The sequence below is a fragment of the Bradysia coprophila genome, chromosome IV (genome assembly GCF_014529535.1).
Source record: "Bradysia coprophila strain Holo2 chromosome IV, BU_Bcop_v1, whole genome shotgun sequence".
NCBI lineage: Eukaryota > Metazoa > Arthropoda > Insecta > Diptera > Sciaridae > Bradysia > Bradysia coprophila.
This window is the reverse complement of record NC_050738.1, coordinates 964,532-983,565: the sequence shown is the minus strand read 5'-3', so window position 1 is coordinate 983,565 and position 19,034 is coordinate 964,532. Positions and strand designations below refer to the sequence as shown.

At 39.0% G+C, this 19,034-nt stretch overlaps 3 protein-coding genes across 3 annotated transcripts; 1 reads left to right on the top strand and 2 right to left on the bottom strand.

The window, feature by feature from the left end:
• Window positions 1-1,410: 1,410 nt before the first annotated feature.
• Window positions 1,411-9,017, top strand: LOC119066554. Its single transcript, XM_037169099.1, has 3 exons — window positions 1,411-1,548; window positions 3,588-7,582; window positions 7,652-9,017. Exons 2-3 carry the CDS (start codon window positions 3,613-3,615, stop codon window positions 8,884-8,886), a joined length of 5,205 nt encoding a protein of 1,734 aa, XP_037024994.1. The 5' UTR covers window positions 1,411-1,548; window positions 3,588-3,612; the 3' UTR covers window positions 8,887-9,017.
• Window positions 9,018-13,934: 4,917 nt separating this feature from the next.
• On the bottom strand, window positions 13,935-14,709 carry LOC119066607 (NPC intracellular cholesterol transporter 2-like). The gene is made up of 4 exons (XM_037169169.1): window positions 14,554-14,709; window positions 14,380-14,487; window positions 14,139-14,311; window positions 13,935-14,070 (listed from the first exon to the last, which is right to left on the bottom strand). Exons 1-4 carry the CDS (start codon window positions 14,627-14,629, stop codon window positions 13,984-13,986), a joined length of 444 nt encoding a protein of 147 aa, XP_037025064.1. The 5' UTR covers window positions 14,630-14,709; the 3' UTR covers window positions 13,935-13,983.
• Window positions 14,710-15,911: 1,202 nt separating this feature from the next.
• LOC119066605 (NPC intracellular cholesterol transporter 2-like) lies at window positions 15,912-16,667 on the bottom strand. Its single transcript, XM_037169168.1, has 4 exons — window positions 16,527-16,667; window positions 16,363-16,470; window positions 16,128-16,300; window positions 15,912-16,061 (listed from the first exon to the last, which is right to left on the bottom strand). The coding sequence occupies exons 1-4, from the start codon at window positions 16,600-16,602 to the stop codon at window positions 15,948-15,950; spliced, it is 471 nt and encodes a 156-aa protein (XP_037025063.1). The 5' UTR covers window positions 16,603-16,667; the 3' UTR covers window positions 15,912-15,947.
• Between the last annotated feature and the right edge of the window lie 2,367 nt (window positions 16,668-19,034).

The following is a 19,034-nucleotide window of genomic DNA, read 5'->3' as shown; positions in this document are numbered from 1 at the left end:
TGCCATACTTGATCCACAACAAGTACTGTTGATGATTCAGTTTTCAATCGAAGTCACTCTACTCGCAAATCTGGAGCTCTCGAAAACGAAATTATTAAATTTCAAGATTTTTTTGAAAAGTAATAAACTTTAATGACTTTCTGAGTCGGTACCATACATATAATAGAGTAAAAAAACATTCAATTGTAATATTACCTTTCCATAAGAAAAGTGCATGTTTTCAGTTTTTGGTCACCTCTCACTTGGTCACACAAGCTTAGACGAATTTTTTTGAAAGTGGTTTTGGTATCTAGGGACCAATGCCTATCTAGGCACATATCAAAAAATCCACTAGAAAATGCGTGCGATTTCGGCAGGCTGTTTTTCAAAAGAATCCCTCCCACTCATAATAATGAGTAAAAAAAATACTCGCTTCGCTCGCGATTGCTGCATTCATTTTAAGTGTAAACGGATCGACTTTTTTTTTCATTCAATGAATCATTCCAGTTGATAATAACACTCAATCAAAAAATGACTTACTTTCTTTTAAAAGATTTAGGAATTTAGGGCCATCTCAATAGAGCAAACTGACAAATTAAAACGAAAAATCATATATTTAAATGTGTGTACAGACAGTTAGAAGGGACTCTGAATGTCGAAAGTAAAGGGACTCATAACGTCAAAAGCAAAGCAAAGTTGACGTTTTCGTGTTAGTAATGTTTGTGTGATATAATTTTTCAAAGAATTTCGGGTCATAATTACTCTAGGTAGTCTACATCTATGAAGAATTCTGACAAGCAGTCGTATCCAATGAAAGTCTAGAACAGGTATGGTCGATCGGCGAATTCGTCTTAAACGCACTCACATATTATGTCAAAATAATATGAAAATGAGTGCGTTTAAGTACGAAAATCAAATTTTTATGTCCTCCTGGCGGACAATAGACCATACCTGTTTTACACTTTCATTGGTCGTATCTTCGTTTACTGTGATTTACACATGGAGATACCGTAAATGTTTATAGAATTCGTAAATGCTCAAAACAAACGAGGCATTGAAAACGTGTTTTGGTCCTAGTTTTCATTGACAGATGCAGCAGTCGCGATTTTGAATAGAAAAAGTTTTAACTTCATTTGACAGTTTCGAAAATTGCGTCAAAACACGTTTTCAATGCCTCGTTTGTTTTGAGCAATACAGAAGTGCCACTACCGTCACGATTACACAACAATGATCTGCAATTATATTTCAATTCAATGTATTCCCATTTGTTTCGTTTTTAGTGATAAGGCACTGTTAAATGAAACAAATTGATTGGAAATTTACTCTGCGCCTTGCTTCGAATTTTAAATCGATGGTGACCGCGCAATGACCACAGAATTCGTTCAACGCCACCTACTATCATTTATCGGCTTTATTACACTATATGCCAAAAGGGCCAAAAGCCAGTCGAGTGTGCGAGGTGTGCGATCAAAAGTATAAACATCCAGAGATCAATTCAGTGAAATAAAGTTTTTCATTGTGGCCGACACAATACACAACCGCTTCATTTCAATCATCTACTGTTGTTGGGTAAGTTGAAGCAATTAAAAAGCGAATGAAGGTGGCTCCTCCAATTACAAGAACAAGCAAAATGATTCTTTTAAAACATCAACATGGTTGGACATGTGCATAACAGAAATATTTTGACTCGATCAACCGAACCATACTAACAATTTGGTTGGAATGGTTGAAATAAACATTACTTTTATCGCGATTTTGCTGTGTACAGCATTCGCTTGAAATGTTTTATATCAGTAACTTTTAGCTACTTCTAAGATCGTGTTATATTTGTAAACAAAAAATTTTGTTTGTGTTGACATCGTCTGGTTGTGAGTCCATTCAATATTTCGATTATTTTTTTACCACACAGATAAAATGCACTGCGAAATACGTGACTTCTGGATGTGAAATGAAGTTCTGATTGTTCTTTTATGTTGTGTGTACGTCCATACCATTCTGAAGCGCTATGGTAAAAGTCTAACCATAGCAATATGCTCCTAGCATTGACACTAGTATGTCAGACGTAAAGAAGGCTCCAAATTTTTATGGATGTGTGCGTGTAGGTTTGATCCAAGGCCATATGAATTGTCAAATTTCATCCACAGAACCATAACCTCAATAATATTTCTGTGTAAATCGCGTAGGCGACGTTGCTCGATTTGTATGAAATATCACGTAAGCGTAAGTGGTGTGGATGAAATTGTCGTTGTTCGGGTTGTCGAAGTTCGTGTTTACAGTTACTTGTAACAAACCGGTACACACTTGAAAGAGTTGTGTGTTTTAACTTCTGGCATACCCCGTTACATGAGTCATGACTTAACGAAAGAAATTCAAAGCCTATCCTGATACCATCTGCTTCCCAAATTCATCCCGTTTTACCATTTGAATTTTGGGCGGACTTACGACTTCAATACTTTCTATGTCAATGTTACTAGGAGCAGTGCGATGGTCTAACTTGTAATTCTGTCTGAACCTTTCCTCATTCAAAATTTCACTTTTCGCCTGTCCCGTTTAACCTGTCACATACGGCTATTCATCTGTTATGACAACAAAAAGAATGACAAGCCCTGGGTAATATGGTGCATTATATAGCAAAGGCAAAATGTATGTTAAAAAATTGAAGTACAAGATTTGAAATCAACAAATTAAAAATACTTTGATCGTTGGAAGCAATAGACCCGATAATAATACTCGTCATATGCTTGCCGTTTGTAAAAGGTTAATAGTTTAGTTTACTGAGGGATTCTTTTGAATTTCGACTGACCGAAATCGGCGCTATTTTTTCCGGGACTTTTTTTATATATGCCTAGTTAGGCCTTGGTGCCTAGGCCCCAAAACCAGTCTCAGATATTTTTGATCTTCCATACCAGTAAGTTCACTAAGGTGGCGAGGACACGGGCGTGTATGGGTTCGTTGGAAAGCTGAGGTCAAGTACTCCTGGGGCAAATATTAACTTCATAAAATTTGATGATAATCGGCCGAAAATATGACTTCCGGAAAATTTCTCAGAATCGATGGAACCTCCGTGAACTTTGATGAGAGCTGTGACCTCACTAATGCAATTATTTGATTAAATTATTACTTATTATGAATGTGGAAGGCCTCAGCTTTACAGCGATACGCATGTACGGAAATGAAATCCGAACTACGAAACCTCATTTTTCGACTTTTGGCCACTTACAACCAGCCAGGTATGGAAGATCAAAAATGTCTGAGACTGGTTTTGGGGCCTAGGCACCAAGGCCTAACTAGACATATAAAAAAAAATTCCCGGAAAAAATAGCGCCGATTTCGGTCAGTCGAAATTCAAAAGAATCCCTCAGTATGAATAGGCGAGATATAGCTCCTGCACATAAGCCGTCAGTATGTCTGTTTTGCTTTCCCATCCATGATTACCTTCAACCTATTGGTTTTGTAGAGGTAATCAAGTATGTGAGGATGTATTCTCCTAGGCATTTGGCCATTTCACTTATGTTTGTTTAAGAAAAAGTGGCCTTTGAGGACGCCAGTGATTCGTTTGATGTTTTTCTTCCATTTCATACTCACATAATCCGAATCTCTGTTCTTAGATTACAACTCCACTAAATCAACATCATGGTCGTTGTCCTGCAAAGAGAATTATCGCTGGACGATACATCATGGAATTATCAACACGTTCCAATTCCCATCTGTAAACCCCCGAAAGGATATAAATCATCGGACCAGCAGAAGATTCCGATCAAATTTGTAACGATCACCGAAGAGAATGGAATTACGCTGGACGTGATCAGTCAAACTACGAATCGAGTGCTGTCGAAGAACAATCCCGAATCTTTTGTGGGCATTTCGTTCGAAAAGTTTCAGTTTAAAGAGCCGTATCGCAATAAAACAGCCGGCTACATAGAAAAGTTGCTGAACACTGGCCTCAAAATCAACGGCGTTGCGTACTATTTCTACGGACACAGCAACAGTCAGTTGAAAAAGAAAGTTTGTTATTTGGTAGCGGCACGAAGTGGTGATGAAACGTTCAAGAAAATCAACGAACTTGGTGATTTCGCTAAAATTGCATCGGTAGCGAAACGAGCGAAACGAATTGGACTACTGTTTTCCGCAGCCAATAGTTCCATTCAACTGGACGAGAAAAAATGCCTGGATATTGACGACGTGGAGGACAAAGGTCATGTATTCACGGATGGTTGTGGCTTGCTGAGTAAAACATATGCCAAGCGATTGTCGCAACTATCGAACATTGTCTTCCATAACGACGCGTACGTACCGAGTGTGTATCAGATTCGTTACAAAGGATATAAAGGAACTCTGATGGTAGCGCCAGGTTTGGTAACCGAACACGACATTCACTTTCGTGCATCAATGAAGAAATTTACATCCTGTCCGGACAACACGTTTTCGGTACTGGACTATTCCAAACCGTACACTTTCGGTTCTTTAAATGGCGAACTGGTAACGCTATTATCAACGCTAGGCATCAGCGATGATGTCTTCCTACGAAAGCAACAGGACTACTTCATGTTTCTGCAAAATGCTCTGCTCGATCCGCATTCAGCATTCATTTTTCTGTCATACAAAGGAGAACACGAGATGGCGGAGAAAGTTTTGAATGGAATCGCACCGCTGCAAGAATCGATTCGCCGGCTGCAAAAAGAAGAATGGAAAGGAAGCTACGATAAAAAAGACAAAGAACGAGTTCGAATAATGATCCGGAAGTCTCGGCTGCTGTATGGTGTCGCTGACTACACAGATACACTGAACGAAGGTGAGGTACTCGTTCGAATTACTACAGAAGGGAAAGGAGTGTTGTCCCTAGATGGGGCTGAAGTAATTGTCGGACGCAATCCATGTCTGCACCCAGGTGATATACGAAAGTTCAAAGCGGTTCGGTGTGAAAGACTCGAACATTTAGAAGACTGCATTGTATTTCCAACAAAAGGTACCAGAGATGCAGCCTCACTCATGAGCGGCGGAGATCTTGACGGTGATCGGTTTTTCGTGTCTTGGGATCCAGATATCATACCGGAGAAACTGTATGATCCGTATGCCTATCCACCAGCCAAAGAAATTCATCGCAGGGAAGTGAAACAGGAAGACATGATACGATACTTTGCCAACTACAATAACGCTTCGCTGGGCAAAGTCAAAAATTTATACTTGGGTTGGGCCAGATGTTCGTCTGATGTTGCCGGAAGTAAAGAATGTCAAGAGTTGAATGCATTGTTTTCCAGCTGTGTTGACGGTGAACGAATTACCATTCCCGAACGGTTGCAGAATCCTCCTGAATTGCCGGATGGTCGAACGTTTATTTTAGACACGTTGTGCGATAACGTGAAATTGTACGCGAACAGTGAATTTAACATGGATGCAGACGGCATAGACGAAACCCCCAAAGAATTATTGGAAAATTTACTGGTTTCCAGTGAGGTTTGTTTGAGCGAATTCGAACTATTCCAACTGGCGAATCGATGGTGTCGCAAGAATTTATCGTCGCTCGAAGATTATTTGCACTGCTTCGATTTCGGAGCATTTACACATCAACAAAAGCATTTGGCCATGCAACAGTTCGAGAGCAGCGTCCACAAAGATAAGATTTCGCGACTGGTTTTTAACGGGCTGACCAGTTCCGATCTACTTAGCCGTTATGACTTACGCTACGCGAATCTGGACGACAAAAGAATTCATTGGCAGAAATTGTACAGTTCGTTCGACGATGATGGGATTCGTTTGGAAATGAACATATCCAAGGCGTTGGAATTGTTCGAGAGAAAATTCATCGTTTTCAGAGTGGACGAATTCTTGCGAGTTGGTATTTACCTGCCGCGGAGATTGGTCAAAAACGAGGAGCTATTCATTGGCGAAGCACGAGATTCTGCTAAATTGTTCGCATTCGCTGAAACCGGAACCATTTACAGAACGTGGACGAACCAACATTACAAACTATACTTCGATGGGGACATGATCCAACTGTTCGACAAACATCGTCGCAACACATTTGTATGGCTGGGTTTACAGAACGGTGGCGGTAAATTCCCATCGAAGAATGTTGATACGGAATTTAAGGTCAGCATTGCGTTGCAAAAGTTCAGCGGCCACTTGCAAAAATCTCGATCCAAGGTGACCAAGCAGGAGTCGAAAGGAATGGAACTGTATGTTCTGAGTAATCGTGACAGAGTCGGCCATCAAATTCTGGACATAACGATGAGCCAGAAAAATACAAGGGAAATTGTGAGACTATTGAACGACATACCCAAAGAGTATTCGTTGGACATCCAACTCAAGGAAGATGTTTCATGGATCAACAGAGAGTTTTGTTCGGAAATTGTTCTACGCGACGATTTTTCACAATTGGTACAATTGACAAGCATGTGCCGGTTGGAGCAGATTTTCCACATTTACCATTCAATTTCGCATGAGAAGTTCACGCGGGCAGTCAACTTTGTTCTGAAGAATTTCGATTCTTTCCGATTCAAACAGGACATTTGGCAGTCAATATTCAATTGGATGAACAAAATTCCCATAATTTCATGTTTGGTCATCGAAGCGTTAAACGACTATGAACAACACATCAATTATCCCATGGGGAAGGCCATGTGCATCAACTTGGTTCATGCAGTCATCCAAACGGCCAATTATGGAAAGGAGCTGGTTTCGGTGTTGCTTCGAAATCTTCTTCAAGTCTTGGTTCATCAGAATATCAAGTTTGATATGAACGATCTGACGAGAATGGTCAAAACGATTGTGTTTTGTGTGCGGCACGTAAATGTCGCCGACGATCTACTGAATCAATTGTTCGACGAAGAAATTAAAATCTTCGAGCTGTCGGATGTGGATGGCGACCATGATGTCTGCTTCAAATATTTCAAAGACGTCACGTTGGCCTTGGCAAAAGATTTGATTGGAGAAATCAGTGATAAATGTCCGTGCGATAGTTACGGCATTCCTCAAGGAGCTGAAGATGATGACACTAATGGGAGTACCGGCAAAAATCGAAGAAAAACAATTCTTTCCGACTATTTCCCTTCGAAGCTGCGTCAACAGACCACCAAATTCTACGGTACCAAGCCGGAACCGGTGATGAAATGTGTACAAATACTGCCATCGGACGAGGAAGGTTTCCAGAAAGTAAACTTGCGCACAGACGTGTCAACGAAAATTCGGAACGGCGACCATCTTCGGTTCTGTGCTTCACGACGTTCCATTGACTCTCCGAATGAACGCGTCAGCGTGTTCGATGCAATAGCCGATTCAGTGCAAAACGGTGTTCTGAATTTTAAACTGAAGCAACCGGCTCCACGAGAGATGTATGTCGCCACTTGGAACATGTACTGTTGCGCCAATACAATTACGTTCAATGCAATGTTATCAGCAACGAAAATTCTGGTCACTTTAAAAGCGGAAAGTACGGCCATTTACCGAAGCATCCTTGGTTTACCACAGGCAAATGAAGTCTCGTTCCCATTCGACTTCAAACGGGTAACGTTTCAACCCCAGGAAACCTCGTTCAATGACAATCAGAGAAGTGCAATCCAGGAAGCACTGAACAATCACTTGACTCTCATCTGGGGTCCTCCAGGTAACATTGACATTTTTGTCGAAATTTTTTGTTGGAAGGACTAAAATGACGAAAATTGAATTCCCCTAGGTACTGGCAAGACAACAGTCATCGTTGAAATCATCCTCCAATTTCTGTTGCACCGAAATGATCTTCGCATATTGGTATCGGCCTCAACTCATAACGCTGTCGATAATGTCCTCAGCCGATTTGTATTACAGCGAAAAGCTCGTTTCAACGATGCAGACAGTAGTGACGTCATTCGTATTGCATCTGATACCGGCAAGGTTTCGAAACAGATGGCAAAATGGACCCTGGACGCATTCGTCGGTGCGAACATCTACAAAAACAGCAAGGCCATGAGGGAAGCAGAGAACCGTTTGGCAAATGCATCGATTGTATTTTCGACCTGTTCTGCAGCTGGCGTTGGTTTGCTTCGAGGCGGTCAACTTGGTGATGATGAGGACACCAAGAATAAAAAGAAACGCGAGCAACACTTCGACGTGGTGATTGTGGATGAAGCCTCACAAATAACGGAACCGAATGCATTGGTTCCGATTGTAAAGAATTCCAAGTTTGTTATTCTCGTCGGTGATCACAAACAATTGCGGCCTTCAGTGAGTGAAATTGCCAAAGAGTGTGGGCTGGAGACCTCACTGTTCGAGAAATTGTACACAAGCCAAGCGGAAAGTCCACACTGTAAGAAGATTATGCTGAACATGCAATTTCGAATGCATGAAGCACTGGCCAGATTTCCATCGGAAACATTCTACGACGGCAAGCTGCTCACAGGTGTTAAAAGTATCGACCGAATCATTCCAGAGTCCGAATTTCCGTGGCCTGAATCCCAAGACGGAATCAAATTTCCTGCCGTTTTTGTCGACTGTTTGGATCTCGAAAATCATCAAGTCGGATCACCGTCGAAGAAGAACGTCGGCCAATGCCAGATGACATACGAGATAATCAAAGCGCTTCGTGCAGGTGACGGTGGCAAACATTTAACCATAACCGTTCTGTCGCCATATACGATGCAGGTCAGCGAACTTCGTCACAGGCTTGTGGGTGGAAATGTAAAAGTTGACGTTGAAACCGTTGACTCGTTCCAAGGACGCGAGAGTGACGTCATCATTTACAGTACGGTTGTGGCGAATACAAGCAATCGGCTGGGATTTTTGGACGATGCCAGGCGAATGAATGTGGCAATAACAAGAGCGAGATTCGGGTTAATTTTAATTGGACATAAACGTACACTGATATCGAACAAATTGTGGAAATCGTGCATCGAAGAATTTTGTGAAGAAGTCAAATTTCCGATGAAGGCGTAAGTGAGTCGAACATCTCAGTTTGTTTTTGTTTTGTTTCTTTTCATTGAGTCTATTATTACCTGTTAACTTTAATGTTTTAAGCGCTTCTGTCGCAATTACATTTTGAAATAAATGAGTTAGTCGTAATTACAGTGGGCGCGTTTCCATTACGATCAATACCTAGAAATGCCAGAAGACAAGAAGTTTTAAAACATTGCAAGAAATAACTTAAATTAGACTGGAATCGAAAGAAGATATCTTTGAAAATTGGAGAACGGAAAAGGCAGGGACTATTTTTGAGAAAACGGAACTTTCCTACATTTTCGCAAATTTTCCAACTCTTTCAAGAACTTTCCTAAATTTTACCAAAATTGATGGAATTCGAAGCAGACGGTAAGGGCAAAGTGTTTGCCTATGTTCATAGATGACGAATCTGCAATAAAAATTTTGTCACGTCGATATCTTGAGTAAATCAAATCCGATTTCAAAAATTTTTTCCCTGAAAGATAGTCGAAATAGTGAGGCTAAGTTCGAAGATGGGCATATTCGGGTCGGCCCTTCGTGAGTTAGGGCCACCTAAGTGATTTAAGGTCTTTTGGTGATATTTATGGCAAAATAAACGATGGAAATGTAAATGACACGGCAAATGATAGGTATTGTCAATACCAATCCAGGAAAAAAAAGTTTTTTAAAATCGGGTGAGTGGACCGTGAGTTAGGGTCTTAGAAGTGAAATGCTACTAGGGCCCTATGTGTATTTTACATAGAACTCGAGTAAATTTCATCCGTTTTTCGTAATTTTTGTTTCATTTGGAAGGTAATGAAAGGCCGAATAGAATGTTGTTGAAAAAAATTAAATTTGGGTCCTTGGCCTAAGGCCGCTACTAGGGCCCTATGTGTATTTCACATATAACTCGAGTAAATTTCATTCGTTTTTCGTAATTTTTGTTTCATTTGGAAGGTAATCGAATGCCGAATAGAATGTAGTTGAAAAAAAAATTAAATTTGGGTCCTCGGACTGAGGCCGCTACTAGGGCCCTATGTGTATTTTACATATAACTCGAGCAAATTTCATCCGTTTTTCGTAATTTTTGTTTCATTTGGGAGGTAATCAAAGGCCGAATAGAATGTAGTTGAAAAAAAAATTAAATTTGGGTCCTCGGACTGAGGCCGATACTAGGCCCTTCAAAAAAATAAAATTTTAGGGCGATTTGAAATTTTTGTTTCATTTGAAAGGAACGTCGTACGGGGCTTCGTAATTGCACTATGCGCAATTTGTAAGATGTACACATTACATAATAATTTTACTTTAACTACATTAACCGGCGCAATAGGTTTACGGTCAAAGTAGGGTGACAGACGCACTAGGGTCACGTACGCAATAGATATACGGGTTTGTACGGGGCTCAGTCGCAGCAAACGCTCCGACTGTTCTGATGGCTCGTTTTTAGGAAAATTCAAGAAAATATAGGAAAAGTTGACTAAAAAAAAGTGTCAAAAAGTCATGAAATGAACCAGTAATCTCTGTAAAACATTATCCAGAATTTTCCTAAAATTTCCCGAATTTTCCAACAGTTTCCCAAATTTGCATGTTCTTTCCAGAATTTTCCAAAAAAAAATCAGAAAATTAAGGAAACTGGGAAAATTAAAGAAAATGTAGGAAAAGTTTACCCAAAAAAGTCATCAAAGCAACTAGTAAACTAGCAAACGTATTATGGAGAAACAGGTGCTACTGAAGCTACTATGGGTCCAACAATGAGCCAAACTATTCAATTTTTATACTTTAGGAATACCACATTCATTGCATGAAACGCTCACAGACCTAGACAAACTCTAAAAAAACGCTCGTCAAAGATTTTCGGCCATTAAGCCAATTGCTGCGACAGCTGTATTTTTTATAAGCGGTGATGTGGCAGCTATTGTAGATTACCTGGAGCCAAAATTACCAGCCACAGGTGAGATTTTCAACTCTTTTTCCTCAGTGTTGTATGCAAATTTACATTTTCCTTGAAAATTCATTCAGCTTGAAAATTAAAGGAATTGCAGAGAATACGAGTAAATATCATTAGGAATCGATTGCAAGTTGTTGTTGTGGTTTCGATTAAAAATAAAAGGGCATCTGAATAATCCATAGATCTCTTCGGTTGACCACTGGCAGTGCGATCGCATGTCATAATTTGCGTGTAAACTAAACTTCGCAAAGAGGGGAAGTTTTTGAAATATTTTTAGGAAAACAGTTAACATAGAAAATGACTTACTACACTCGCGGAATTTTAAGAACCGACACATTTTCTGCTTCGTGGTTTACTGGTTTTTTGTGAATTTTGGATGTATTTTTAAATGGAGAAATCAGATACTCAAGTAAAACTCAGAAACATAAAATGTGTCGGTTTTCAAAATTCCGAGTGTGTAACACTCAATTCACAAAGATCGACATCCAAAAGCAACAGAGCCCAAAACAAACCATGATCCCCCACTACTTAAACTTTACCGAATCCCGTCGTATCCGCATTCCGATTTTCCTTCTTCTTTCCTTCAACTGTTGCATTCAGATTCTTTCCCTTATGATTCGCCATCCCTTCTTTCATGCCTTGACATACCCTTCTTATTCCCTTGACTGAAAGTCATGGGTCTTACGGATGATAAACACCCTATAATGTTTGTCACACAATGTTCACTACTATGATTGAAAATACATGGAATGTATGACCAAAAACCTTAAATACAGAAAATGTTTGTCACACTTTGATGATTCGTTGATAACACGATAACTTGAGTAATTTTCAACGGATTTTCAAAAACTTTTTTTTAATCGACGGGGAATTAAATTAATGAGGTTAAGTTCGAAGATGGGCTATTACGGTCGGGTGTTCTTAGAGATATTCCCAAAAGAATTTTTGTCTCGTCCCTTGATTCCACGATAACTCGAGTGGTTTTCGACAGATTTCCAAAAACTTTTTTTTATTTGACGGGGAATTAAATTCCTCAGGTTAAGTTCGAAGATGGGTTATAACGGACGGGTGATCTTAGAGATATTCTCAGGAGAATTTTTGTCTGGTCGCTTGATTCCACGATAACTCGAGTAGTTTTCGACGAATTTCCAAAAACTTTTTTTTAATCGACTTAGCTGAGGCTAAGTTTGAAGATGGGTCGTAACGGGCTGGTGATCTTAGAGATATTTCCAAAAGAATTTTTGTCTCGTTCCTTAATAACTCGATAACTTGACGTAATCCTCAACGGATTTCCAAAAAATTTTTTTTTATCGACAGGGAATAAAATTACGAAGGCTACGTTCGAAGATGGGTCGTAACGGGCTGGTGATCTTAGAGATATTCCCAAAAGAATTTTTGTCTCGTTCCGAGATAACACGATAGCTTGACGTAATCCTCAACGGATTTCAAAAACTTTTTTTATTCGACGGGGAATTCCATTCCCGATGATAAGTTCAAAGTTGACGGTCTGGGGATCTCAGAGATATTCCTAAAAGAATTTTTGTATCGTCCCGTGATATTATCGTGTTATTAGTTGAGTAATTCTTAATGGTCCACAAAAGACAATTATCCCACTAAGAAAGACATTTTTGGGTTAAGCTCGTTAATGGAATATACTGGAGTAATATTCTAGGATTCATTCCAAAATTTTGTGTGTGTAATATCTTTATATCGATGATAAGAAAAAAATTAAAGTTTAGACGAGTTTTTAATCACACGAGTTTCATTTTTATTCAATATGTAAGCAAGAAATTCGCCTCTTTCCAGGGTCTGTATCTCGTGCTGCCTTTTTGATGGTATCTTTTCATCAGAATCCTTTTTTCAAAACACACGACCGCAATTCACGCCGTAAGTGTGCCTAAAATTTGAATTTTAAGTGAACGATTCGATGAAAAAGTAAACCGAAAAATACATTTCAACGCTTCATTGTATGAAAATGACGCTACGTTAGAAAGACCTCCGCACTTTCCATTTTGAATTTCGACCGCACTACCGGCGTGAATAACGACCACGAATGTATTAGCTTTCAACAGAAAGTAGATTTGGTTGTAGTCACTTGACCAGTTCTGAAAAAAGTGACCAGTGTACCGAAATTTTCATAAACTGCTCAGTTTTCTCAGGGTTGGTCAAACTGCTGCAACCAAATCTATTTTATGTTGAAAGCTAACACATTCGTGGTCGTTATTGCGGTCGTACATACTTGAAAAATGATAATTTTGGTGGAAATATATCACCAAAAGACAGTATTTAAAAATCACCCAAATGTATACTTTTCAGCAAATCATCGATGCCTCTTAAGTACTGAAAATACGTATGAGCCAGTATATGATCAAGTGCTGGAATTTCTTATATACGTGTTTTGTATCGAAAGTAGGGTACGCATACCCTGGTATACTTTTATATACTTTTAGAGTGATTTTTTTTTGCTCGGATTACAAAAATCTTGAGAAAAGTAGTCAGTCAGTCAAGGGATCTGACCCATCCAAAAGATAGGGCCTAGTATATACAATGTTCACCGACCTGAAGCAGGCAGATACTGTTTTACAATAACTACGGCAGATAATGTGAGACGGTTATTGGATTTTTCCGGAACATTTTTATTTGAATGCCGCTTGTGCATTGATTCTGCTTTTCATTTTTCGATTTATGCAGCTGAATTTCGCTAGAGACTCTACCAGTCACAGACAACATATAGTTCTTTGCCAGATGACAGGTTGAAGGTAATCTATAATTTATGAAACGTTACCTGTTGAGTTGATAACAACAGCTGTAACCTTTGCGATAAAATTATCTTCCGCAGTTAACACGTTTTAACATCTACTTTAGATGAAACTACGTCATTCGAAGCTATAAGGTCGGCTATAGCTAAAGACGGTTTGTCGAATTTTTGTTCAAAGTAAGATTAGATAACATTACGTGGATTGGTAAGATTTCTCAACATGTGTGATATCAGCACTGACTGAAATTAGACATTTATCAAACTCTCAATTGAAATGCCCAGAGCAATTGAATGAAAAAATTGGAAATTGAATAGGAAAGTTGAAGGGGACATTTTACGTTTTATGCTTGAAACACACAATTATTTTGATATTTTCTGAAGGTAAATTTTTATTCAACCGGTAATTTCATTAACGAATCATGACATCCACTGAAACACAAACTCCTATGTCACCGAAGTCATTGAAAAGGACGGTATTAACGACTGTATTGACACCCTGTAGATAAAATCGATTAGAAAATGTTTAGAAAACCATCGACAATCAAAAGTTATAAAATTCCATACCCGTGGTATACGGTCATTGACATCATATTCAAGTCGGAAAGTGAAATTATTTCCAGCCAGAGCTGGACACGAACCAAGTGAAAAATGATTGCAAGCATTGCCTTCGAGTAAAGTAATAGGTAGACCAAGGACTGACGCTGTCATTGCGAACGGTAAATTGACACTATTGGCCACTGTTTGACCATGAAAAGTTTCGTTAAATTTTCACTATACAATGGTACACCAGTCACTTTTAACTCACATGCAGTAGCATCAACTTCGATTAGGATTCTTGTTCCTACCTCAAAAGTGCATGGTGTTGAACTACAACCACTGATTCTCACTCTATGCACGGTCGCCAGACTGGATCCTAATTCAAAAAAAAAAAACGTTGAAGTTTGCATATTTAAATTAGACGAAAGAAAGTCGCTCTTACCGCAATTTCTCCATCCAACCAATTGGGCATTGGCTACTGCTGCGATAAGTAGTACTGCAACGATTGTCTTGTACATTTTTGCGCTGTATTTGCACTGAAACGTAGAAATGAGCGTGGAAACAGTGACTTAAATACTTTTTGATTGGAGTTTATCTCCGACAGAAATATATCAAATTAGATAATCAGCTCTTTGGTCCGTTGTGGTGAAGGCGTGAGATTTTGTCTGTTCAGGGGACACCGAGACAGGGGACATTTTCAGAGAAAGTTTTTATTTGTGAACTAAGGAAAGACTGACTGAATAGATCCGCATAAAAAACTTAGTGCAAAAGAGATGCAAGATTTTAAGAGAGTAAACTTGTGAGGCTCTCTCACAAAATTTTGCATCGATTTTGCGCTAAGTTTTTATGCGTTGTAGGGCAGAGATTAAGTGATCATACTGGCGAATAATACCTATGCCAGCAAACGAAATTAGTGCCACTCGTTTGTGATAGTTCAACAAATGAGTCTGCAGGCACCAATCAGACTGATCTGACGTTCTATGTCTCTTTATTGCTAGCCCTATCCCGAAATTTGCTGTTATATGTATGCTTACCTCCCATGGAAGTGATGCATTACATGTATGGTTTTTTGGGATTTTTTGTATTTGCACCCAACGCGGAAAGTTGTCATTACATTACATCTACCATCGACCTCCTCTAATTTTTGTTTGACTTTTTTGAGGCTGGAATGTCCTGGAGCTGAGCGACAGCATGAAACGAATGTAAGTTGAAGTAATTCCTTACACTCACTCGAAATCCATTTTGGGAGCTATGAAAAGCAACTCAGTTGGGAAAGTATTATTTTGACTCGCTCTTGGCTCGGATATGCAAACTCTACACTTGTCAAAGTAACACTTTCCAAACCATGTTTCTTAAAATACACTCGTGATTTTGGCTCGTATCACAAATTGATCCCTCATGTATTGAATCACTTCCGCCGCATCCAATGTAATATACTATTTTCCAGAAATGCCTCTACGAAAATTGGGACCCGTTTTCAGTAAATAGCCTCAATACAAACAACACACTCTACGGATAATAGCGGCAGAGTCGAAATTTTGCTTGATTCTTGCAAGTGGTTCCAGGTGGTTCCGGGTGGTACCCGTGGTCCAATCGAAAAGTGATGTATGTAAGGTGCCCCTTATTTTTGATAATGAACAAGTCGTCCATACATCATTTTGTCCAAAAACTTCAAATTTAGCCGATATCATTTTGGGTCATTTTGACTCTGCCGCTATTATCCGTAGAGTGTGTGTTGTTCGTATTGAGGCTATTTAGTTTTCAGCTGAAAACGTTTTGTTTGAAAATGAAAACACAAAATATTTTGGTAAAAATGTATTTTATGAGCGTAAATTCCTATTCAGCAGTAATTTCATTGCGAGCAGCAGTGACAATAGCATCGACTTGAATACAAACTGCGATATCACCAAAGTCATTCCACATAGTGGATGTAACGACTGTGGGCACACCCTGTAAATTATTTTTTTTTTAATTGTTAGCAAGTCGATCAACTTGAAATTTCGCTATTTTACGAACCGCTGGAATTGCGTCTGTGACTCTGTATTCAATTCGGAAAGTGAAATTATTTCCGGCCAAAGCTGGACACGTTCCAAGTGTAAAATGATTGCACGCATTGCCTTCGAGCAAAGGAATAGGGATACCAAGGAATGAGGCTGTCATTGCGAACGGTAGATTGACACTGTTGGCCACTGTTTAAATGTGAAATTCTTTGTAAAACTTTCACTACAATTCCTAGTCGTTTCCAACTCACAAGCAGTAGCATCAACCTCGATTGGGACAATTTGTCCTGCCGGAAAACTACATGGTGTTGAACTGCATCCACCGACTCGGATTCTGTGTACGGTTGCCAATGGTGAGCCTAAATAGCGTATTCATTGAAGCTTGTGTAATGTAGACGAAGACGGTCTCACTTACCGCAATTTCTCCATCCAATCAATTGAGCATTGGATACAGCTGCGAGTAGGAGCACGGCAAAGATTGTCTTGTACATTTTGGCGTTATATCTGCAATAGAACGTAAATGAACGTCGAAGCAGTGTGTTAAATACCTTTTCAAAGTTGTATCAAATTAGATAATCAACTCTTTCGGGTCTGTACTGGGTTAATGGGCTATTTATCTATACAGGGCCTATTTTTCGATAAACTTTTCATCTGTTATCACCAACATAAAACATTTAGTTCGGTCAGTGAATGGTCTACAGGCTATTTTCGAATAATAGAACCATCCTTACCATTTAACGAAGATCTAATGCGTCTCGATCATACACAAATAAGAGGAAATTACAATCGTTTTCCATGCTACATAGCCCCTGTAAGTGGTATTTCAAGAAGATAGTGTCGATATACAGGTGTCGGTTTTAAATTTATTCAAAGTGAGATTAGATAAAGCTACATCGATCAACGTAAACAGGCTGGTTTTATCAGCACCGACTAAAATTGGAATAAATCTTTGCCGGATTTCGATTGATTAATTTCTTTCGATAGACTTTTATTGGTCTGTTTTTTTCGGTAGCTATCGTAGCTTGGTACAATTTTAAGGCTCGATTAAACCGAAAAGATTTAACGATGCACTTAAAGTAATTTTACGCGCAGTATAAATCGGCAACGTTCATCAGTTTTAAGTTTTTTTATACTTCGCATTGACAAAATTCTAATCAAAAATTGAGATAAGACTCCGAATGGGTATGTTGAAGGGCATGCACACCTATCATCGTATTGGATGCAAAATGCTCTAGCAATTATCACTCTTTGATCATTAAGAAATAATTTATGTTTGGCAGTGCACAAATCTCGCCGTCGTGTCGCGTCGTCGGTATATACCATTAGTTTGGCGGTTTCAGTTTTTGTAAGATAACAACCACATCACTGCTTCTAGCATGAACATAGAATCCTAAGCGATAGCTCCTATCATCAAAGCCTCCAAATTTGACACTTGTAAATTCAGTTTTCAATGCTAGGAGCAGTGCTGTGGAACAACCGAAATTGATCACTTCCACCTATCATTTATTCAAAATCAAGATCATTTTCGATTGGTAAAACTTAACTGAATCGAACCCAATAACATAACAATCAGGTCTTTCACTTCTGTTGCTGAAAGGTTCACCTACGTAAAATCTATTACTTCAACAGTTTTACTATGCAAAATTAACTAACCATAGCTCATCGCCTATTTTTGTTGTCGATGTCGCTAACAGATGAATTGATAAAATCACTGACTTGCACTTGATTTCCTTCGGATAATATCGATTGAATACAGATAAGTTGGAACATGCACAGTCTGCATAACAATGTTTCGCTACAAAACAATGTTTTAGCATCTCATTACATTGTTATTTAATATCAAAGTGGTTGAATGTTACCGGCTGAATGTCCTTTGTGATTTAGTTGTATCCACAGAGAAACATTTGGAATTTGCATTCGTTAATGATGCAAAACATAAATCTGAAGCGGTGTAATAGTTTTGCAGACGTGTGTAATTGCGGCCAACCATCATTTGAATCACCTACACATGTTTGCACTTGGTCGAAGTCTTCCATATTCAAATTTAAAATGCGAACATTTTAGAAACGGCAAGCGTACCGTGACATAACCTTTGAATCGGTTATCTCGTTTTGTTGAGTGGCTCATGCAAGATCACTTACTTTTATTGTTGCTTTTGATAACAGATGATTGGACTTTTTGGAGAGGCTTGACGTTATTAGACACCCTTTCCAATTATAATTTTATGAAATTTGGCGGCTTATTCTAGATGACTAAAAGTAGACGAGTTTAGAGAACCTTTACCCGAAATTTATCGATTCAGGTTTCGGAGGTTCGTACCGGGTTCGGGACAACCTGAAAGTTGGTTAACCTGAACCGAATCTGTGCTGAACGTATTATATAGACTGATCCTGAACCTGACCTGAACTAATCCAGATATTCCTATTTCCTGGCTCGGTTCAGGCCAAATCCGACCGCTCGCTTCAGGCCAAATCCGACCTGTTTCCAGCAGTAATTCTGGCAGTGAAGTGATGTTGTTTTAGGAAGTAGTTTACTGCCATTTGACTACATCAGACTGTTGAATTAGGTGTCCATTAATGAGGTAACTTTATCCGCATTTATTTGGGTCAGCCAACAGCAAAAAGAACAAAAAGGTATAATTTTACCCTAACTATTTCCACCCAGGTAAGATAATGTCGTAAAAATATAATTAGAGAACGTAAGTACAATCAAGTTTTATAGTCTCGGTATCACACGAAAAGTATATATCCGACTGCTTTTCTAAATTACAAAAGTTGAATGTGTGCTCTGAGAATTTGGTGAATATTAAAATGGAAACATATCTAACTTGGTATACAGTTGTATGTGAAACTTGATAAAAAAAATTTTAAAACCTTTAAATGATCCCAATTTAACCACACGCCTGCCTTATATCCATCTAGTG

Excerpts from the sequence above, each read along its gene's own strand:
- LOC119066607 (XM_037169169.1), bottom strand. The coding sequence starts at position 14,629 with ATGTACAAGACAATCGTTGCAGTACTACTTATCGCAGCAGTAGCCAAT. Across the intron at positions 14,312-14,379 it reads CGAAGTTGATGCTACTGCAT|TGGCCAATAGTGTCAATTTA; the intron begins GTGAGTTAAAAG and ends ATGGTCAAACAG. Across the intron at positions 14,071-14,138 it reads TCAATGACCGTATACCACGG|GGTGTCAATACAGTCGTTAA; the intron begins GTATGGAATTTT and ends TTTTATCTACAG.
- LOC119066605 (XM_037169168.1), bottom strand. The coding sequence starts at position 16,602 with ATGTACAAGACAATCTTTGCCGTGCTCCTACTCGCAGCTGTATCCAAT. Across the intron at positions 16,301-16,362 it reads CGAGGTTGATGCTACTGCTT|TGGCCAACAGTGTCAATCTA; the intron begins GTGAGTTGGAAA and ends ACATTTAAACAG. Across the intron at positions 16,062-16,127 it reads TCACAGACGCAATTCCAGCG|GGTGTGCCCACAGTCGTTAC; the intron begins GTTCGTAAAATA and ends AATAATTTACAG.
- LOC119066554 (XM_037169099.1), top strand. The coding sequence starts at position 3,613 with ATGGTCGTTGTCCTGCAAAGAGAATTATCGCTGGACGATACATCATGG. Across the intron at positions 7,583-7,651 it reads TCTCATCTGGGGTCCTCCAG|GTACTGGCAAGACAACAGTC; the intron begins GTAACATTGACA and ends GAATTCCCCTAG.